The 18,078-nt window shown below is 43.9% G+C and overlaps 1 protein-coding gene across 2 annotated transcripts; it reads left to right on the top strand.

Moving 5' to 3' along the window:
- Positions 1–3,071: 3,071 nt before the first annotated feature.
- Positions 3,072–16,847, top strand: NFE2 (nuclear factor, erythroid 2). 2 transcript variants are annotated; one of them, XM_066584286.1, is made up of 3 exons: positions 3,072–3,492; positions 13,902–14,046; positions 15,650–16,847. In XM_066584286.1, exons 2-3 carry the CDS (start codon positions 13,984–13,986, stop codon positions 16,625–16,627), a joined length of 1,041 nt encoding a protein of 346 aa, XP_066440383.1. In that variant the 5' UTR covers positions 3,072–3,492; positions 13,902–13,983; the 3' UTR covers positions 16,628–16,847. The 2 variants fall into 2 exon arrangements, with proteins under 2 accessions (XP_066440383.1, XP_066440385.1); XM_066584288.1 differs by having other exon boundaries at positions 3,096–3,162.
- The last annotated feature ends 1,231 nt before the right edge of the window (positions 16,848–18,078 follow it).

The following is an 18,078-nucleotide window of genomic DNA, read 5'->3' as shown; positions in this document are numbered from 1 at the left end:
ATTAAAATAAGAATTACTCACCTTTCCGCGCGCTCCGGATCTTCCCTTCTTCGCGGCCTGATCTTCTCTCCGTCGCTGCCGGATATTCCGTCTTCGGCCCGGCGCATGCGCCGGGCACATCCACCGGGCCGAAGAAAGAAGATCCGGCCGCGAAGAAGGGAAGACCCGTATCGTCCGGGGCAGGTGAGTTAAATTCTGGTGCAGGTCTCCCGTGGATCCTGACGGCTTCCATAGACTTCAATAGAAGCCAGCGGGAGCCGTCCCCGCGGGAGACCCGCACCTAAATGGAGCATGGTCCGGATTATTTCCTGCACGCGGGACCCGCACCTGCAGGGCAAAATGACATCCGCAGGTATTTAACTACCTGCGGGTGTCTAATGCATCCCTATGGGGCACGGATCTGCGTGCAGGAAAAACGCTCTGGATTTTAATTCATAATTTGCCCGTGGACATGAGGCCTTATAAAGGTTCCTTCCAACCAAGACTTGTCTTTGCACACTATCTCCATCCTTCCGCTGTATCCAATGAGCCTCTTAGTGCCCTCCCCAATTGTCCCCTCTGCGGTCCCTCAATTTAATAGCACCCCTTCTGTGCCCCTAAAAGTTATAGTGCCCCCTTTGTGCCCCTCAAAGGTATAGTGTCCCCTGCAATCCACAGCCACTGTGAAACTTTGGTACCATCTTCATAAATCATAGAACTGTCATGGAACCAGATAACAAGTTATCTACATTTAAGTAATATATTATGTTTCATGGTCCCAATCTCTACAAAAAATAATCATTTTTATAAATGAACCTTGAATTAATTATTATACATGACTGTAGATTACATCCTCACAAAAACTACTTTCACTCTGACTACTCCGGTAAAAAGGATACCCATCTAACCGGTGGCATATTACAGTATGGTGCAGCAACAGTCGCACTTGTGTCACCACCTAATATTTGTAATTTCCTAGTCTTTCATAACATTAGAACCTAAAATCCTCCTATTCTGGGGAAGTTACTGGTTACATCCTAATTGTAGTGGCAAAACCATTGCCTATAATAGCAGTAAGAGGCTTTTATTGCTGTGTATTCACCCTCCAGATCCCTCCTTCTGCTTATTCTCGTGCCTCCTTCTCTCCCGCTGTAAGTGGTGACCTCTGTCCATACATGTGATATGATATCTGTGGTCATTGATATGTATTCTGTGCTGCAAAACCGGAAGTAGTAGAGTGGTATCCTATTATTGCATAGCCAAGGATGGGCAGATATGTGGTATGGCATAGGACTCGGGATTTAGATTATTAGCAAACACTCAGTGACTCGACGAAATTAGGATTTTTTAGGCACTTTTTCTTTATATTTTTAGTTTAGTTTCCATTTAGACAAAGGTTGAAGAAGGAACAACACACCAGATGTGACTTGTCTGTAGGATATCATTGGGATCAGGAGAACAGGTGACGTCACAGGTGCTGTTTAAAAAATGCTGGTAAATTACAAAAATAAAGGAGGAGATTTATGAAGACTTTTTGGCTTTAAAAAGTTGCAAATTTGGTGCTTCTACAAAAAGTTTGCAACTTTTTGACAGGTGTGAAAAATCAGCCTTAATAAATCAGTAGGAGGGAGGATTAATTTATTAAAAAAATATATAACGTGAACAACACAGTTAGGGCTCAGTCAGATGGGCGGTTTCTGTTTTGCGCAAAACGCATGCGCACAAAAATTTGCATGATGGAAGCAGGCGTCACTGAAAAAAATGCACTTGGCTGAGTTCAAAATTCGCAGATAAAGTGCGCTGCCCGCTATCTCCTGCTGCGGCTGTGACAGCTACAGCAGGGGATTCCTTGGATGTGAAACCCCTGGATGAAGAAATCCTCTGTGGCAGCTGTGCCAGAGGATCGCGATCTTCTCTGTATGTTCTCAATGGGGTTGGCGCTGCTGCCGGCCCCATTGACCACAAGGTGAAAGCCCTGGATGTGACAGCATCCGGGGGTTTCACATCCAAAAAATCCTGAATGCGGCATTTAGTTGCATTTTGCAATTTGCTGCCCTATTTTTACCGGTGCAAATTTTGCCACGCAGGTAAAAAACGGACATGTGACCGCTGTCATTGAAAAGCATTGGTTCTAATAGATGCGAACGCAAAAAAAAAGCGGCAAATAACGCCCGTCTGACTGAGCCCTTAAGGTCTATATTGTTATTTTTAATAAAGGGGTTTTTCAGGCAATTTCTATGGAATACAGATAGGTCATCAATATTTGATCGGCTCTCGTATACTGCTGGGGACCCTGGCCTATCAACTAGTCAGGCGCTTGCTGTTAGCGCCACAATACAGTGTACGTATTAGAAGCAGATCGCTCCGACCCCTGCATAGTGCCCGGCACTGATAATTGTACAGCTCCCATGCATTTTATTGGGAGCTGCACCTGCAATTACCAGCGCCGGCCACTACGGAGGGGTCGGAGCGATCTACTTCTACTCTGTGCACAGTGTACGGGTGCTGACCAGCTGATCTGGGTGGGCCACCAGCGGTAAACTCCAGTCAATTAAAGATAGGTCATCAATAGAAATTACCTAGAAAACCTCTTTATGTTTACTGCAAAAACAAGTATATTATGCAATTGGAATATTGAAGTGCTAGAGAAGAAAAACACAGGCAGAGCTCATCATAGGACAGCATGTAGTGACAATATACATAGGGGGAAGGATGGAGACTAGATGGAATCTGCTGTGTGCCCGACACAATAACCTAGGAGCATAGGCTAGTGCCAGTCTTGCATTTTCTCTGCCTATCTTCAATGCACATACATCCATCTGCCAGAACTGATATAGGGTTATATTTTCCTGCTCCAGAATATCAATAAAGTTTACAAAACTTTTTTCTTCTATGTGACTGTAGCCAGAACCACGTATAAAGACGATGCCTGAAAACTGGTCATCTAAGTAAGAGCGCTAACATGTAAGTCTGTTTTATCTGACTTAAACAACTGTCCCTAATCTTTAGCCATGTCCCTCGGTTACAGCGAAGGAGGTAGCTGCGATCAGGAGGGTGGGGGGAAAAAAGGGTGGGGAGAGGATGCCACTGTCTCAAGTTTGTGGTTTTGCAGCAGCAAGTGTGGATAAACAGGGTAGGACTATATGCAGAGACCACTTCCAATGACAGGATGGGGACTGGGAGGTAAGCAAGGGAAATGGAGCGTATGAAAATGTGAGGGAGCACATGTGACAATGAGAAATGTCAGGCTATGAACGTGAGAAGAGGAGTCTTTTAGACATTGGTCATTGGAACAGGTATGAAAAAGCAGAGAATGATCTGATGGGCATAGGACAGCAGAACCTCGAATGACCAATCTACAAAGAGAACTTACTACAGACATAGTAGAGAAGAAGACATTTGTGAAGGCAGCTGGCGGATGAGATCATCTTCAGATCAAGAAGTACCACAATTATCCATCAACCGGTTGGATTCTACCAATTCCAGATTCCTACATAGTCAACAGTATGGAAGGTAAGACCACGGTATTAATCTATTGTTTTTTCTTGACTGGGTTTGGCAAGGCCCAAACAGGTGGTCCGACAATAAAGCCCTATGGCCTAACAATTGTTTTTACTGCCCCGCACTGGGCACTATATATTGTTCAAGTGGTTTCTGTGGCATTATGGGTTTGTATGTGGTATAGTCATGCTGTCTGAAACTAATTATCTGTCACTATTTACACCATTGCATTTTTTCCAAAAAACTAATGCTATTCTGCTGTTGTATGGACTTTCCTCCAGTTTTGGTTCCAACTAATGTAGCCTTTGTTCACACCTATGGTTTCAATAACAGAAGGCATAGTGCTCTGCCAGATTTGTCATACATCAGATCCTAGCAGTGTCTCACAGAGCCTATTGATTTGTGATGGGGTCCATCCAAGATTGGTCTACATTTTGGCTGTTTTCATGGCACAAATAGTACTGCATGCTGCGCCATTGATTCAGTCAATTATGAAATGATGAAAACCCAGAGAGAATGCTTAGCAAAGTGTTATAATTAGAGATGAGCAAACGTACTCGGCCACGCCCCTTTTTCGCCCGAATACCGCGATTTTCAAGTACTTCCGTACTCGGACGAAAAAATTCGGGGGGCGCAGTGGGTTAGTGGGGGGTTGCAGCAGGGAGTGGGGGGGGGAGAGGGAGAGAGAGAGGGCTCCCCCCTGTTCCCCGCTGCTACCCCCGCGCCGCCACGCCCCCCGGCGCCACCCGAATCTTTTCACCCGAGTACGGAAGTACTCGAAAATCGCGGTGCTCGATCGAGTAATTACTCTAAACGAGTACGTTCGCTCATCTCTAGTTATAATGCAGTTGTAAACTTGGCAATAGTCTTTATACATTGAACTCAACAATAACACACCAGGCAGTAAGCAATTAAGTTCCCTCGAGTTGCATCTGTATTCAGACAGAATTTTGTTAATTAATGGGATATTCCCATCTCAGACTTAATATCCACAGAATATGAAGTATGAGATGGGAATATCCCAAATATGCCATAAATGTCAGTTGTAAGCGACACCGCTAGGACAGATATCTACATCTAATTGTGGCCCCACCACCTCTAGCCAGGATGTATGTGGTGAGTGGATGTGGGTAAGGTAAAGGTAAAGTCATGACTCGGTGCTTGCTCCAAGGAAGCCGGTTTTCGGCAGACTGTTTTTGTGGGGTGGATCGCCATTGCCTTTCCCAGTTATATTTAACCCCCCAGCAAGCTGGGTATTCATTTTACCAACCTAAAAAGGATGGAAGGCTGAGTCAACTTTGAGCCGGCTACCTGAACCACGGGGATTGAACCCGAAACCTTCAAGTCGTGAGCATTTCTGCTGCCTTAACACTCTGCGCTACACAGAGTGACTTCCAATAGAAGTCAATGGGAATTGCACAAACACTGCATAACTTCCATAGACTTCTATAGCCGGTAAGAAAATAGTGTAGCCCAGCCGTGATTGGCTGTTTCTGCCCTTTCTAGCTAACTCGCATTCTGCGATGTTCTCATCACAGTCATGTTTGGCCAAGATGGGAACTTCACTTTAACTTTATTTCTTGCAGGGGATTTGGAACTCTGTATCAAAAATATGGACTCTGACTGCTCTTAAAATATATTAAAGTAGTTTTCTGGGCTCTAAAAAATTTATGTAAACTAAAGATGATGTAAAATAATAAAAAAATTAATTCTCACCTGCTCGAGAGGCTTCCTGTCCAGTCCTGCTTCCACAACTGAAACCTAGAAAAAGCCGGTGGGCAGGCACATGCTGTACATTGTGTATGTGACCACTCAGCTCGTCACAAGCTTTAGCAGACATAAAAGAATCACCATTGAAGACTGTGATTGGCTGTACGGTCACGTGCACACTGTGACCACCCACTGTCTTATCCCAGGTTCCAAGTGGGCTCCAGTGCTGGACAGGGAACCGCTTGAGCAGGGGAGTGTTTATTTTTTTATAATTTCATACCATTTTAAGCCTGTAAAATGTTTTTAAGTCCCAAAAATCCCTGCTACAATATCAAATTTTGGACTTAAAAATGACACAGTATTAAACCGCTGACATTCACTTTATAGTTACTCCAATCTACTCTGATTACGAGAATTACATTTTTGCCTACTAAGGTAGATTTGACCAAACTTTATAGAGTTTTATGCCTTTTTCTGTCTCATATTATAAAGCCACCCTCCAGGCCTGTAGAAACAAAGATGGCCAAACTCCTTTTCCAACTACCTGATGTACCGTGTACAGAGCATGCATTGGTAGTCCAAGACACTACATGCTGCTCTGACTGGCCAGTGTTGTCCACATGAGCGTTTTCCACGTGTCCACACTGCATGCTGCTCTGGCCAATCAGAGCAGCATGCAGTGTCCTAGAGCAGTGTTTCCCAACTCCGGTCCTCAGGGACCGCCAACAGGTCATGTTTTCAGGATTTCCTCAGTGTTGCACAAGTGATGTAATTATGGTCGGTGCCTCAGACATTGCCGCAGGTGTTCTTACTATAGGATATCCTGAAAACATGACCTGTTGTAGAGTACAAATGCATACTCTGCATCAGGTTGTCGAGTAGTGGTTAGGCCATCTTTGTTTCTCCAGGTAGCTTTAAAGTTGATCTGATGGACATTTATCTTTTTCAACTCTTCTATGAATCTCCTGTATTCCTCTGTTATATGTTGTTCCTGTATCAAGTACACTTGCATCCTTCTTAGCAAAGTCTTCACTGTGTCACAATTTGGCTAGAAGGTTATGTAATAACTGAAACACTCGTATTTCCAGTGCAGAATTCACTACACTACATGTTCTAGGATGAATGAAGGCGACTTACCAGACAAACCACATATGCACACAGTATACTGGCGCAATTCTGGAATACTCAGTAACTAGAGAACATACACTTTATGCTAATCTTTGTGATGCACCTTCAGTATAAACTTCTAAACCAGTAGCAGGATATATCTGCAAGCCGTTAGATATACTTTAGAGCAGTTCTTCTGAAACTGTGACGCACCCCTTAGGTGTCGGGGAGGCAGTTTTAAGAGAAGCGAAAATACACTCTTTGTAAAAAATAACCAAGCCCCTAGAAGAAGTTGTCATTTGGCTACAAAACTCGGCATGCAGTTACATCTCAGGCAGATATAGAAATAATTAGAGTTGTGGTGATTAGATGAACGATCTTGTCACCTGAGGCTCTAAAAGTGGTTCCCCCCTTGGCCTATAAAAAGGCTCTCGGAGGCCCCTTGTGTGTAGTGACCTCTTCTTCCGCTTGTGTAGAGCTTGTTGACTACTAGACACCTCTACGACGCAGTCAAGAGATTTGGCCTAGTTTGAGAGGGGCGCATTATTGCAATGCAAGAAGCTGGATGGTCATATCAACAAATTGATGCCACCTGGGCCCTTCTGACCAGACTGTTGGGCTGCTTTCACACATGCTGCTTTTTACAGCGCTTATCGTGAAGTTTCAAATGCTGTAAAATGCCTCCATTGATTTCAGTGGGGCTTCACAGACTTGCGTTCGAGCGCAGTATTTCTAACGCTGCGATTTTCGAGTGCTGTCTGCTCTATTTTTGGCATTTTGAAACACAATGTGTCGTCCATTGAAATCAATGGGGAGCATTTTCAATGCTGCAAAAATGGACTGTGTACAGCGTTTTATAGAGGTTTTGAACCACAGCGTTCTACGTGACCAGGAGGGAAAGGGAAAGTGGTGGAGTATATCAGCCTTCTTTGCCTGCGTTGTTATAACAGGGTACTACAGCCTTCATGTGTTCAGTCTTCCACAATAAATTATCCTTCCGCTCTGATATTGCTATCACTTACTTATATCAAGGTTACAATCACACAGAGAAAGTTTTATTCCATTCCGACAACTCCTTCTAGAGGATTTTTTTTTTTTTGGACAATGAGCAAATGTTGCCAAGGCCTTTCCATTATCGCACAAATCTCTGGTTTAGTAACATATCTAAAGGCCCATTTACACCAGCCGATGATTGCTAAAAGACAGTTTGAGTGACAGCTTTGAGCGATCATTTTGCATAAACTTTTAAGTAGCTACTCAGCTACTTAAAGGGGTTGTCCCGCGCCGAAACGGCTTTTTTTTTTTTTCAATAGGCCCCCCGTTCGGCGCGAGACAAACACAAGGCATGGGTTAAAAAAAAAAAAGTTTAGTACTTACCCGAATCCCCGCTCTGCGGCGACTTCTTACTTACCTTACCAAGATGGCCGCCGGGATCTTCACCCACGATGCACCGCGGGTCTTCTCCCATGGTGCACCGTGGGCTCTGTGCGGTCCATTGCCGATTCCAGCCTCCTGATTGGCTGGAATCGGCACACGTGACGGGGCGGAGCTACGTGATGATGCGTAGAAGGGGGCGGAGCCGAACGCCGCTCGTACCGAGACCCAAGAGAAGGGAGAAGACCCTTCTGCGCAAGCGCGTCTAATCGGGAGATTAGACGCTGAAATTAGACGGCACCATGGAGACAGGGACGCCAGCAACGGAGCAGGTAAGTGAATAACTTCTGTATGGCTCATATTTAATGCACGATGTATATTACAAAGTGCATTAATATGGCCATACAGAAGTGCTTAACCCCACTTGCTTTCTCGGGACAACCCCTTTAAGAGCAATTAAGTGTGCAAATAAAGCCTTAGCTGAAAGCAGTTAATAGCCTGAGGCCATTATCTGCTCCCAGATCCTTTGTTTTCCAGCGGAGAACTACTGATAAGAGTGAATGACAATTTTTAGGTTGGACTTAATTTAACAATAAGCTAGTAGTGCCCGAAAAGCGCACAATGGGCGCGCGTTTAGACCATTAGTAATGTCCGGCTCGTGAGACGCCCAGTAGAAGAAGAATAAGAAGCCATGCTTTTGAGTGTGATTTTCGGGTGTGATTGACCTACAACAGAAGAATATTAGGGAAGCAGTATTTAATCAATTTCTGGAAGTAGCTTGAATTAATCAAATGATCAGAACCCAAAAATAAGAAACAAGCGGTAGACTTTTCATTTTACCAAACTCTATCAAAGCGAAGGGCAAATGAGTCTGATGGTCCAGTGTGCCGATTGCCTCATAATTTGATTTTAAGGAGAGGAGATAAAAGGTCTGGAGGTGATTGCAAATGTTGAATGTGCATTTGGTTGCTATTTATGCAAATTTGTTGGTACCATTTCATAGACGGCAAAATGCCTAGGCACCAGCATGTTCTCGTTGGTGAGGCTACAATAAAAAAGACAGAGGAGCTGTGGATTAGAGAATGCTACTGAACTTTCCTTATTGTTTAGTATGGTGGAAGAGTAATGGTATTATTGGCGGTGGTGTAAGGGCTCATTCATACTTGTGCTATTGATTCCGTTTTCCTGCTTCATTATGAGAGCAGGAAAATTGAATACTGGGCTGAACAGATCTATCTCATGATGGAGCCAATCGTTGAACGGACCCCATTAACAGCCGGACAGAAACCACACGGACCCGTATAATATAATATGGGTCCTGTAGTTTCTGTCCGGCTCTGCAGCAATTTCCCGGACAAAATAAAGCAGCATGCTGTGCTATTTTGTTCAGGATTTTCATGGAACCTCTGATACGGATATGAACACAGTAAGGAGCTGACGCGTACATATACTTTTATTCTATTTTATTAAAATAAATGTTACGTTCTGTGCTGATTTATTTCACAATGTATCCTTATAATCATTAGTTCCCCATCCCGCATTTCTTCACAGAGTTGAATAATAAAATTCTGAATTCCTGTGACCACCACTAGGGGAGCTCACTGCATTTCTCTTTATATAGCCTCCATTGCTATACTACAGGGTATTTCCCTTGCAGCGCAACCTAGTAATTTCACAATATTTCTGTTTGGTTGATATCTCACAAGAGGGAATACTGATGCCTACTTTGCTTCTTAGTGAGCTCAGAGTCATCACAGTTGTTGAAAGTGGCCACTACTGACCTCCAAGAACTTCTAACCACGCTACAAGGACAGTCTTGTGGCCCTTTTGTACACAATGAGAACTGCACGATTCTTGTTTGTCCGAGATAACGAGCTGGTGACATCATTACCAGGTCGTTCGCGCTTATGCAAGCAGATCATCTTAGAGAATCATTCAGTTCTCTTTCACATTCCTACGTAACCTACTGATCAAGGAGTGTTTAAGTGCACCCTGAAGGGTTCAAATGTTGCCTTGAGAATGGACAGAAGATGCGCCAACAGTTGCACCAAATTATCGCGTGCGCCAAAAGTAGCACAGCAGAACTGAGCATGCTCACTAAGAACTTTCTGGAAGGATGAAGCCCTTGTATAAAAAGGCACAATTAGAGCTGTGTGTGAGTTGTGCAGAGAAGCAGGGCCAGTGTTGGACAGAGGAGAAGAGGCTGCCGCTAAGGAGAAGGTGCACCGGCAATGCAGTGGAACGGACCCTGAGCCAGAGAGGAGCTGAGAAACCTGCTGTGCCCATTACCTGGAGCCAAGAGCGAGACAGCTGAAATCCTACAGACCCAGTCTTGTGGGAACAACTGGACTGTGACAAGGACTGTGGAGAGCAGTTATTGTGCCACATTCATGACCCCAGACAAGTCTAGGTCAGTAGCAGTTGCAACTCCCACACCCTAAACTGTAAATGAGGCCGACCTCAGAAAAAATGCTACGTGTGCACTTGAAGGAAAGGGTTACATTCTAGTTAGGATACTAAACTGCTGTTAAAGGGGGTTTCCAGGCAGTGCCCGCAGTCAGTATCGGGATACACTGGGGTCGAGCAGAAGCCACTGCTCCGACCATTGTGTAGTGGCTGGCGCTCGTATTTGGAGGCACAGCTCGTTGAAATCAAAGCGAGCTGTGGCTGCAGTTAAAAGCACCAGCCACTACACAGGGGTCGGAGCAGTGGCTTCCGCTCTACCCCAGTGTATCCCAGCACTGACAGTGGACGTTGTGTGGAGAACCCCTTTAAGTGTCTAAGACTCGAGGCCATAGACATTGCGTGTGTATACAGGAACCAGCTTTTCTTAGAAGCTGTATCAAAGTGTTAAGCCCTAAAGGGAAAGCTGTCTATTCCATTCTAAAGCTGCGTTTTTAATGAGTGTAATTGTCATTGATCACAAGGTATTACTCTTATTACAGATTGCTCATAGTGTTGTTATGCCTACATTTTAGCTAGCGACCGAAGGTGAATGTTCAACTGGCTACTTAATACTGTTGCATTATTCTTCAATCCTGCTTTTGTGTTTTAAATAAATTTTGTATAACTTGGTTACTTCTTCTGTTGCATCGGATCCTGAACCCTATTTTCAGGATAGGTCATCAATAGTTGATTGGCGAGGGTCGGGGCCCCTGATGATTAGCTGACCCTCCAACCCGCTGTCAGTGCAGTAGGGCTAAATTTTCACATCAGTGGTCAAAGCCAGAAATGTAATAGACGGGCTTTGTTCCCATTGAAATCAATGAGAGCGATCCCTTCTATTACACTCTCCGCTCTGACCACAAGGGGAAAACCCTTTTAAGCAGCAAGCCAACAATCATTTGGAAGCAGGGGAAATTGGGAAGTAGATCTGAGCAACTTTGACAAAGACTAAATTGTGATGGCTAAATAATTGGGTCAGAGCAGCTCCAAAATGGCAGATCTTGAGGCGGAATTTACGGTAGGCAGTGGGTAGTAGCTACCAGAAATAGTTCAAAGAAGGACGACCGGTGAACCAGTGCCAAGGTCAATGGCGCACAAGGCTTATTGATGCATGTGGTGCAATCCCACTGAAGAGTAGTGCAGCACAAACTGTTGAAAAAGTTTACACTGGGCAATGATAGAAAGGTGTCAGGGCATAGTGCCTAGCCTCAGACCAGTAGGGTGCCCATACTGATCCTTGTCTAAGAGCGTAAGTGCCTACAATGGGCATGTGAGCATCAAAATAGGACCATGGAGCAATGGAATGTGAACTGGTCTGATAAGTCACACTTTTTTTATACCATGTTGACTACCAGGTGCATGTTCCTTGCTTACCTGGGGAAGAAATGCCACTAAGTTACACTTTGGAAAGAAGACAGGTCTGTGAAGACAGTGATGCTCTGGCAATGTTTGGTCTGGAAACCCTACAGTCCAACTTTGTATAGAAGAGCGCACACATGGGACTGTGAAAAGAGTCCGATTTTCAGACGGCGCATGGACCTAACAGGCAGGCATTGCGGGAATCAGGAAGCGGGCGAGTATAAAAAAAATCCATCAGCCGGCTCCCTGTCACCTCGCCTAACAGCACCATAAGTTAGTTTATGTGCTTTAGACAGGTTCCCTTTAAACATATTGATGCCAGGTACCACAGGACACCTTGTGGAGTCCATACCTTGAAGGATCAGAGCTGTTTTGGCAGCATGAGGGATAACTATGCAATATTAGGCAGGCGGTCTTAATGTTCTAGTTGATTGGTGTAGTACATATGGTTCTCTACTTCCAGCATTGTAGAGCCGGAGTGCTGCATGTCTCCTGATAAGTTTTATCTACTCTGTGCAGTACATGCAGAGGAAGAGAGGGAAGGAAAAAGGTCTTGCGGGGTAAACTAATTGACATAAGCAACTTGAACTGGAAAACTATACTTTGCAGAATAAAATTAACTATTTGTATTTGATTATGTTACCAATACAAAAGATCCACCCTGCCATAATGGGTCTGATGTGCATCAAAGAGGTATGCGGATGATTGACCCCAATGGCATATTCTCTGCATACGTCACAAATGTCACATCAAAAGGGTTCTGACTAGAGATGAGCGAGCGTACTCGCTAAGGCAAACTACTCGAGCGAGTAGTGCCTTGTGCGAGTACCTGCCCGCCCATCTCTAAAGATTCAGGTGCTGGCAGGGGAGAGCGGTGAGTTGTGGCAGTGAGCAGGGAGGAGCGGGGGGAGAGAGTGAGAGAGAGAGAGATCTCCCCCTCCGTTCCTCCCCGCTCTTCCCCGCCGCTCCCCACCCCCTGCCGGCACCTGAATCTTTAGAGACGAGCGGGCAGGTACTGGCATAAGGCACTACTCGCTCGAGTAGTTTGCCTTAGCGAGTACGCTCGCTCATCTCTAGTTCTGACTGTTGGACCACAAGCAGCCACAACAACAGGGTGCCCAGTGTCTAGTCCCAGAGGAGAAGTGGCCTTTCATAGTGAAAGTCAGTAATCTGAAATGTGACAGATGCAGCAAGTCCTGGCAGCATCACAGAAGAGTAATGTCCTGCAAACAACACTATTAGGCTTTCAGACGGGCATATTTTAACTCCGTATTTGGTTACGTGTTTTGTGGACTATAATACGGTGCTAATGATAATCTAAGTATCTATTCACGCGGCCATATTCTTCATTTTTTTTTTTTTTTTTTTATGCAGTATGACCTATTTTTGTCTGTTTTTGCTTTTGTACCGCTATTTGTTTCTATTGCACAAATACCGATCAGTATTTGCCCGGTAGACAATAAACCCAATGACAATAAATACAGAGGCAAATCCTGAATACTGGTGTAATACGGATCTGTATTACGGATGTTACAATACGCTCGTCTGAAAGAGGTTTTAATCTATTTCCGCTGTCTCCGATTTCCAGTATACTCCCACAAATCTTTGTGTTGCAGAGACATACATGGTGTACCGCACACAATTAGATAAATTGGTAATGTGTTTCTTTCTAAGGTTACAGTACTTAAAAGCTATGGACATCTTTGTACTGTTTTTAATCAATGTGTTTTTGGAAATAAAGACTTTATAATTGGTTTTCATTCAAATTTTTTGCACTTTTGTAGTTTTCCAAGACGCTGTAGACTGGAAGACTGAAACCTTATCAAATTCTGTCAGCTCCTCCCATAGCCTGCTTCCCTGCTGAGAAGGTGCATTTACTGCCTTTCCACTCATCCATTACATAGGGCAGTATGACAGTTACCGGGGGAGGGTGGACAAGATCAGGAGGACAGAGTGCAGAGAAAGCTACTATTACAGAGGGCTGTAATTCACTCTGGGTGTATTTTCTGCTCTTATCAGTTACAAAAGGGAATGGGACCAATAGCTACTCAAAAAAAGGATGAGATAGCTGTGTAGTATTAAGTAGGTGTGGTTTGCTACCCAGTCTCTGAAAGAAGAAAGGGGAGGTGAGCTTGTGTATGTTCATGAGAGAGACCAGCTGGTCGTTGCTGGAAATGCCTACAATCCAGAAAAATGAATGTTGGAGAGCCTACAAACCAAGTATGAGGCTTCTAAATGCATGAGAAAGAAAACTGCAGGGATTTAGTAAATATGCACATATTGATTTTTCATGCACAAAGGTTTCCATAGATTTTAAATGTTCCTAATTTAAAACAGCAATGTAATATAAAACTAATAAAATATTAGTAGCTTGGAAAATATCAACTCATTTGTTCATTAACCCTATTATTTTGCTTTTTTTTCAGAGCTAAAGAGAACTAATGTAAGATCTCCCCAATCTGCAGTTTCCTCAATGTAGAGCCTAGATTTGGAAGATATTGTTCATAAATGGGAGAACAGTGTTCCCAAGGAGACATGGATCTCACTTGGCAAGAGATCTTCTCTATCACTGTAAGTTTCTATTGGTCCTCCTAGCATAAAATGTAAACTGGCACCTATCAAACTTTTGGGGGGAAAAAGTGTAAAATTTCATTAAATCAGTCACACTTAGTTTTACTGGAAATCTCTTCACCTGCACACATAGTTCCCACCTGCACACTCTGAGTTCCCACAATTCATTGTGCACTGGTGTCAGAATTTTGAATTTAGAGTTCTGTCTGAATGGCATCACAAACTGTCCTATGATTAAAAACTAGGACAAAATGTGTTAACCAAAGTATTTGCATATGTACTCAATATTTTATATAACTTTAAGCCTTCGAATAAGTATATTGTAAAATGATGTGTTTTACTTGCGGGAATGCTGCCTTCCAATAGGTGGCGATGTAGAGGTATTGTTCCATCTTTCCATTTGCATATTTCCCAGAGTTCCATGCATGGCCTTATAAGTGTCCTCACACCTCCTAGGTGCTCTCCCAAAGGAGAAACAATACCCTTCTTTTAAAGCGTAACTGCACTTTTTAAAAACTTTTGGCACGTCAGAGTGACATATCAAAAGTTTTGATTAGTAAGGGTTTAGGTTCAGCAGCACTCACCTGCGAGCTGCGTCCCTTCGGCTGTCTTCTATGCCTGCCGGCTCCTCTTGGTATATGTATATATATCTGAGCATCTGCCTTCTGCTGCCAAGAGGAGCCAACATACAGCCGAAGTGGCGCAGTGCTCAGGTAAGCGCTACAGCCTCTTTATTTCAGCGAACAGTGTGGGGTCTCAGCATCTGGACCCACACTGATGAAAACCTTTGACCCACCTTTCTGCCATTTTAAAAGTTTTTAGAAAGTGCAATTACTCTTTAATGGGATTTTCCCATTACCTAAAATTTCTCCACAACCACTCTGTACACTTCCTGACTGCTGCTTACCATGACATGTGACTGCTACAGCCAATCACCGGCCACAGCAGTGATCTTCTATAACCAGTGATTGGCTGCAGCAGTCATATGTCCGGGTAAGCAGCAACCAAAAAGCACAGAGTGGTTGTGGAGCAATTTTAAGTAATGAGAAAATCCCTTTAAGGCCTCATGCACACGGCCGTGACGGGCTCCGCAAGCGGAATACCAAAGCGGAGTCCGTCACGGCGCCCCCCCCGCCCCCAAAGACTCCATACTTACCTCCGGATCCGCTGCACGAAGTCTCGCATGACGCTCCGGCGTGCTTGCGCAGTACAGCGCTTGGTGCGCTGGCAGTGTCATATGATCCGCCGGCAGCGTCATATGACGTGCTCGGCGGTGGGTGGGGCGCGTATTTACGCTATACTTCCGCTGTGCTGCAGCGGAAGTATAGCGTGACGGGACGCTTCCACTGACTACAATGGAAGCCATCAGCGGGTATACCCGCGGCAAATAGGACATGCTGCGGGTAACTTCATGCTGTGGAATTCCACAGCATGTACATTGAGCGTTTTGCGCGGCGGAAATACAGCCGTGGGAATTAGGCCTAATGGTTTGAATCCGACTAATAAACATCACATCAATTACTAACAAAATGTTACTGATGAACTTTTACTAAATACTATTATCATTCCATAATAACGATAAGTATTTAATTTTCTCATCCAGGGCATGGATTCATACCCAGAACCCTCATATGACATTGCGACTGGATATCAAACACCTATGTTACCCTTTCCAGGATGCAGCTTTGGCAGTTTCCCAAGAGATGGCCTTGTACCGAATGCAAACAATAATACACCAATCTGCAATCAATCTTACATAGACTGTCAAGCCCAGAATGTGGCAACAACCACCATGACTTCTGCATATGGTCCAACATCATATACGGGAATGTTAATCTCATCAAGTATCTCTCCGATGGGCGCAATAAATCACTATCCACCAAAGCACATACCACCTACGGCAATGAATGCACCAGGAGACCAGGTGATCATGCCTCAGCCTTACCTGGACAGCGTTACTTCTCTCTACCTACCCTCCAAAAACCATGATGACTTTGAATCGGATTCTGGTTTATCTTTGAACTTCAGTGATGGGGAATCGATAGAAATAGAGAATATAGACAGCCAAAGGCTTCACCCTGAATTCATGGAAATACTTCCACAACATGCCTACCAAAACCAATATCCTTTACCACCAAATCTCACACAACCTGTTCAAGAAAACATGTGTGAAGCACACACCTACTTCACATCCCAGACCCAAGAACTTGTCTGCAGTAGGGATGAGCGAAGGGCAGTCGCAATGCAGATCCCGTTCCCCACAGACAGGATAGTCAATCTTCCCGTGGAGGATTTTAATGAACTTCTGTCACGCTACACATTGACTGAATCTCAGATGGCTTTGGTCAGGGACATCCGTAGACGTGGCAAGAATAAAGTAGCTGCTCAGAACTGTCGTAAGCGCAAGATGGAGAACATTGCCATCTTGGAAAAAGAAATTGGGGCCCTCAGGTCAGAACGTGAAGGATTACGTAGGGAACGAGAAGAGGTGGAAACGATCATTTCTGAACTGAAAGGTAACATGAAACTACTTCAGCAAGAAGTTTATAGTATTTTACAGAATCAGGACAGCCATCACTAATCGGAAGATCTTTCGCTCCATCTGACACCAAATGATGTTTCTTTCTCGATGGAGTAGAACGGCCATTTTTTAGACTATTTTTCATCAAATGAAAAGACAAAGATACGGAAACCGTGCTGTCCTATTATTTCTGTACATATGGTCAATGTATATTAGTTGTAAGCTGTGGTCAATAGTCTGCAGTGGCCTTTCGAATGATTAAAGTGGAGCCGTAATCAAACAGGTGACCGTAGATTTAGTGCGTAGGAGCTGAAACTCTGCAAAGTGCAACAATCATTAGACATCATTAATTGTTGAAGTGTCAACATGTATCAAAACGATGACCGACCTCAGCTTGTTCCTGAATTCCTCCTTGCATCGTGAGTTAATATTTGCCTTTGTGATCATTAATCTCGGTGTAGTTAAAGGACCATACACATGGACGCGGAAGTGACTGCATGTTAATGGAAGAACCTTGAGGAACCACAGAATGTCAAATGTATGTTGTTTTATAGGAAAGATCTAATGACATCTTCTACATTTGTAAAAGAGTTCCGTAACTAAGTTAATAAATGAATGTGTATCGGTGAATGCTATGAAATAACACAACTTCAGCCACAATGTTTTGTACCATAAGGACCAGACACTTTGTAGGGATTTTACCCATGTGGTGCTTTTACTACCCTATTTTTTTTCCTTCAGCTACCAAAATTAATTTTGCAGATATTTTTTCCATGACATATAGGGCTATTTTTAAATATCTTTTTCACTGACTTTTTTCCCCATTTTTCAGTTTTATGGGTGGTAAAAATTATTTTTTTTAACATTTATAGTTGTTTTTTTTTAATTATTATATTTACGCTAAAATAAAGTATGGGAATGGGCTCCTCAATTTGTTTCGATATATAATATGTATGGTTTAGGATTATGGGGCGCATGCGAGGAAGGTTTTAGTTGGTGTCAGCTTTGGGTCATTCTTTTTTTTTAATGTAATATTTGTATTTTATTCTGTAATTATTTTGACCATCTATATTCCCCATGACGCCTTATAAGACCTCTGGGAGTCATTCACATGGGTCTTTTTTTTTTGTTACATACTTTTTCACTGTAGCTGGGGCAGCCATAGGAGCCCCAGTAACATCCCCCTGTAGCAACTACTAGAACCCTGCAGCTCTGCTGTAACAGCTGGCTCCCGGCGGTCACATGATCGCCAGGTCGCGTTGTGGAAGAAGCACTTCCACTTTCACTACTTAGTACATAGAGCTCATTGAGTGCTATGTACACGGGAAAGCTGTGACTATCAGGTGAGAACCCCACATGCTCCTGCTTGATTGCTGGAGAAGAGGCTTCAATCCCGTGCATATTTTTGCTATCGGCCAAGATTAAAGCCCAGGACCAAGCACCGTCTCAAGGAGCGACCCCCGCAATTAGTAAGTCTCCTCCTACATTTTACATTCATTTATGAATTGCAC

The sequence above is a fragment of the Eleutherodactylus coqui genome, chromosome 1 (genome assembly GCF_035609145.1).
Source record: "Eleutherodactylus coqui strain aEleCoq1 chromosome 1, aEleCoq1.hap1, whole genome shotgun sequence".
NCBI classification, from domain to species: domain Eukaryota; kingdom Metazoa; phylum Chordata; class Amphibia; order Anura; family Eleutherodactylidae; genus Eleutherodactylus; species Eleutherodactylus coqui.
The sequence above is the reverse complement of the archived record's forward strand: the minus strand, read 5'-3'. Positions and strand labels throughout refer to the sequence as shown.

Coding starts and splice junctions, on each gene's coding strand:
- NFE2 (XM_066584286.1), top strand. CDS start 13,984: ATGGGAGAACAGTGTTCCCAAGGAGACATGGATCTCACTTGGCAAGAG. Junction 14,047..15,649: donor AAGAGATCTTCTCTATCACT/GTAAGTTTCTAT, acceptor TTTCTCATCCAG/GGCATGGATTCATACCCAGA.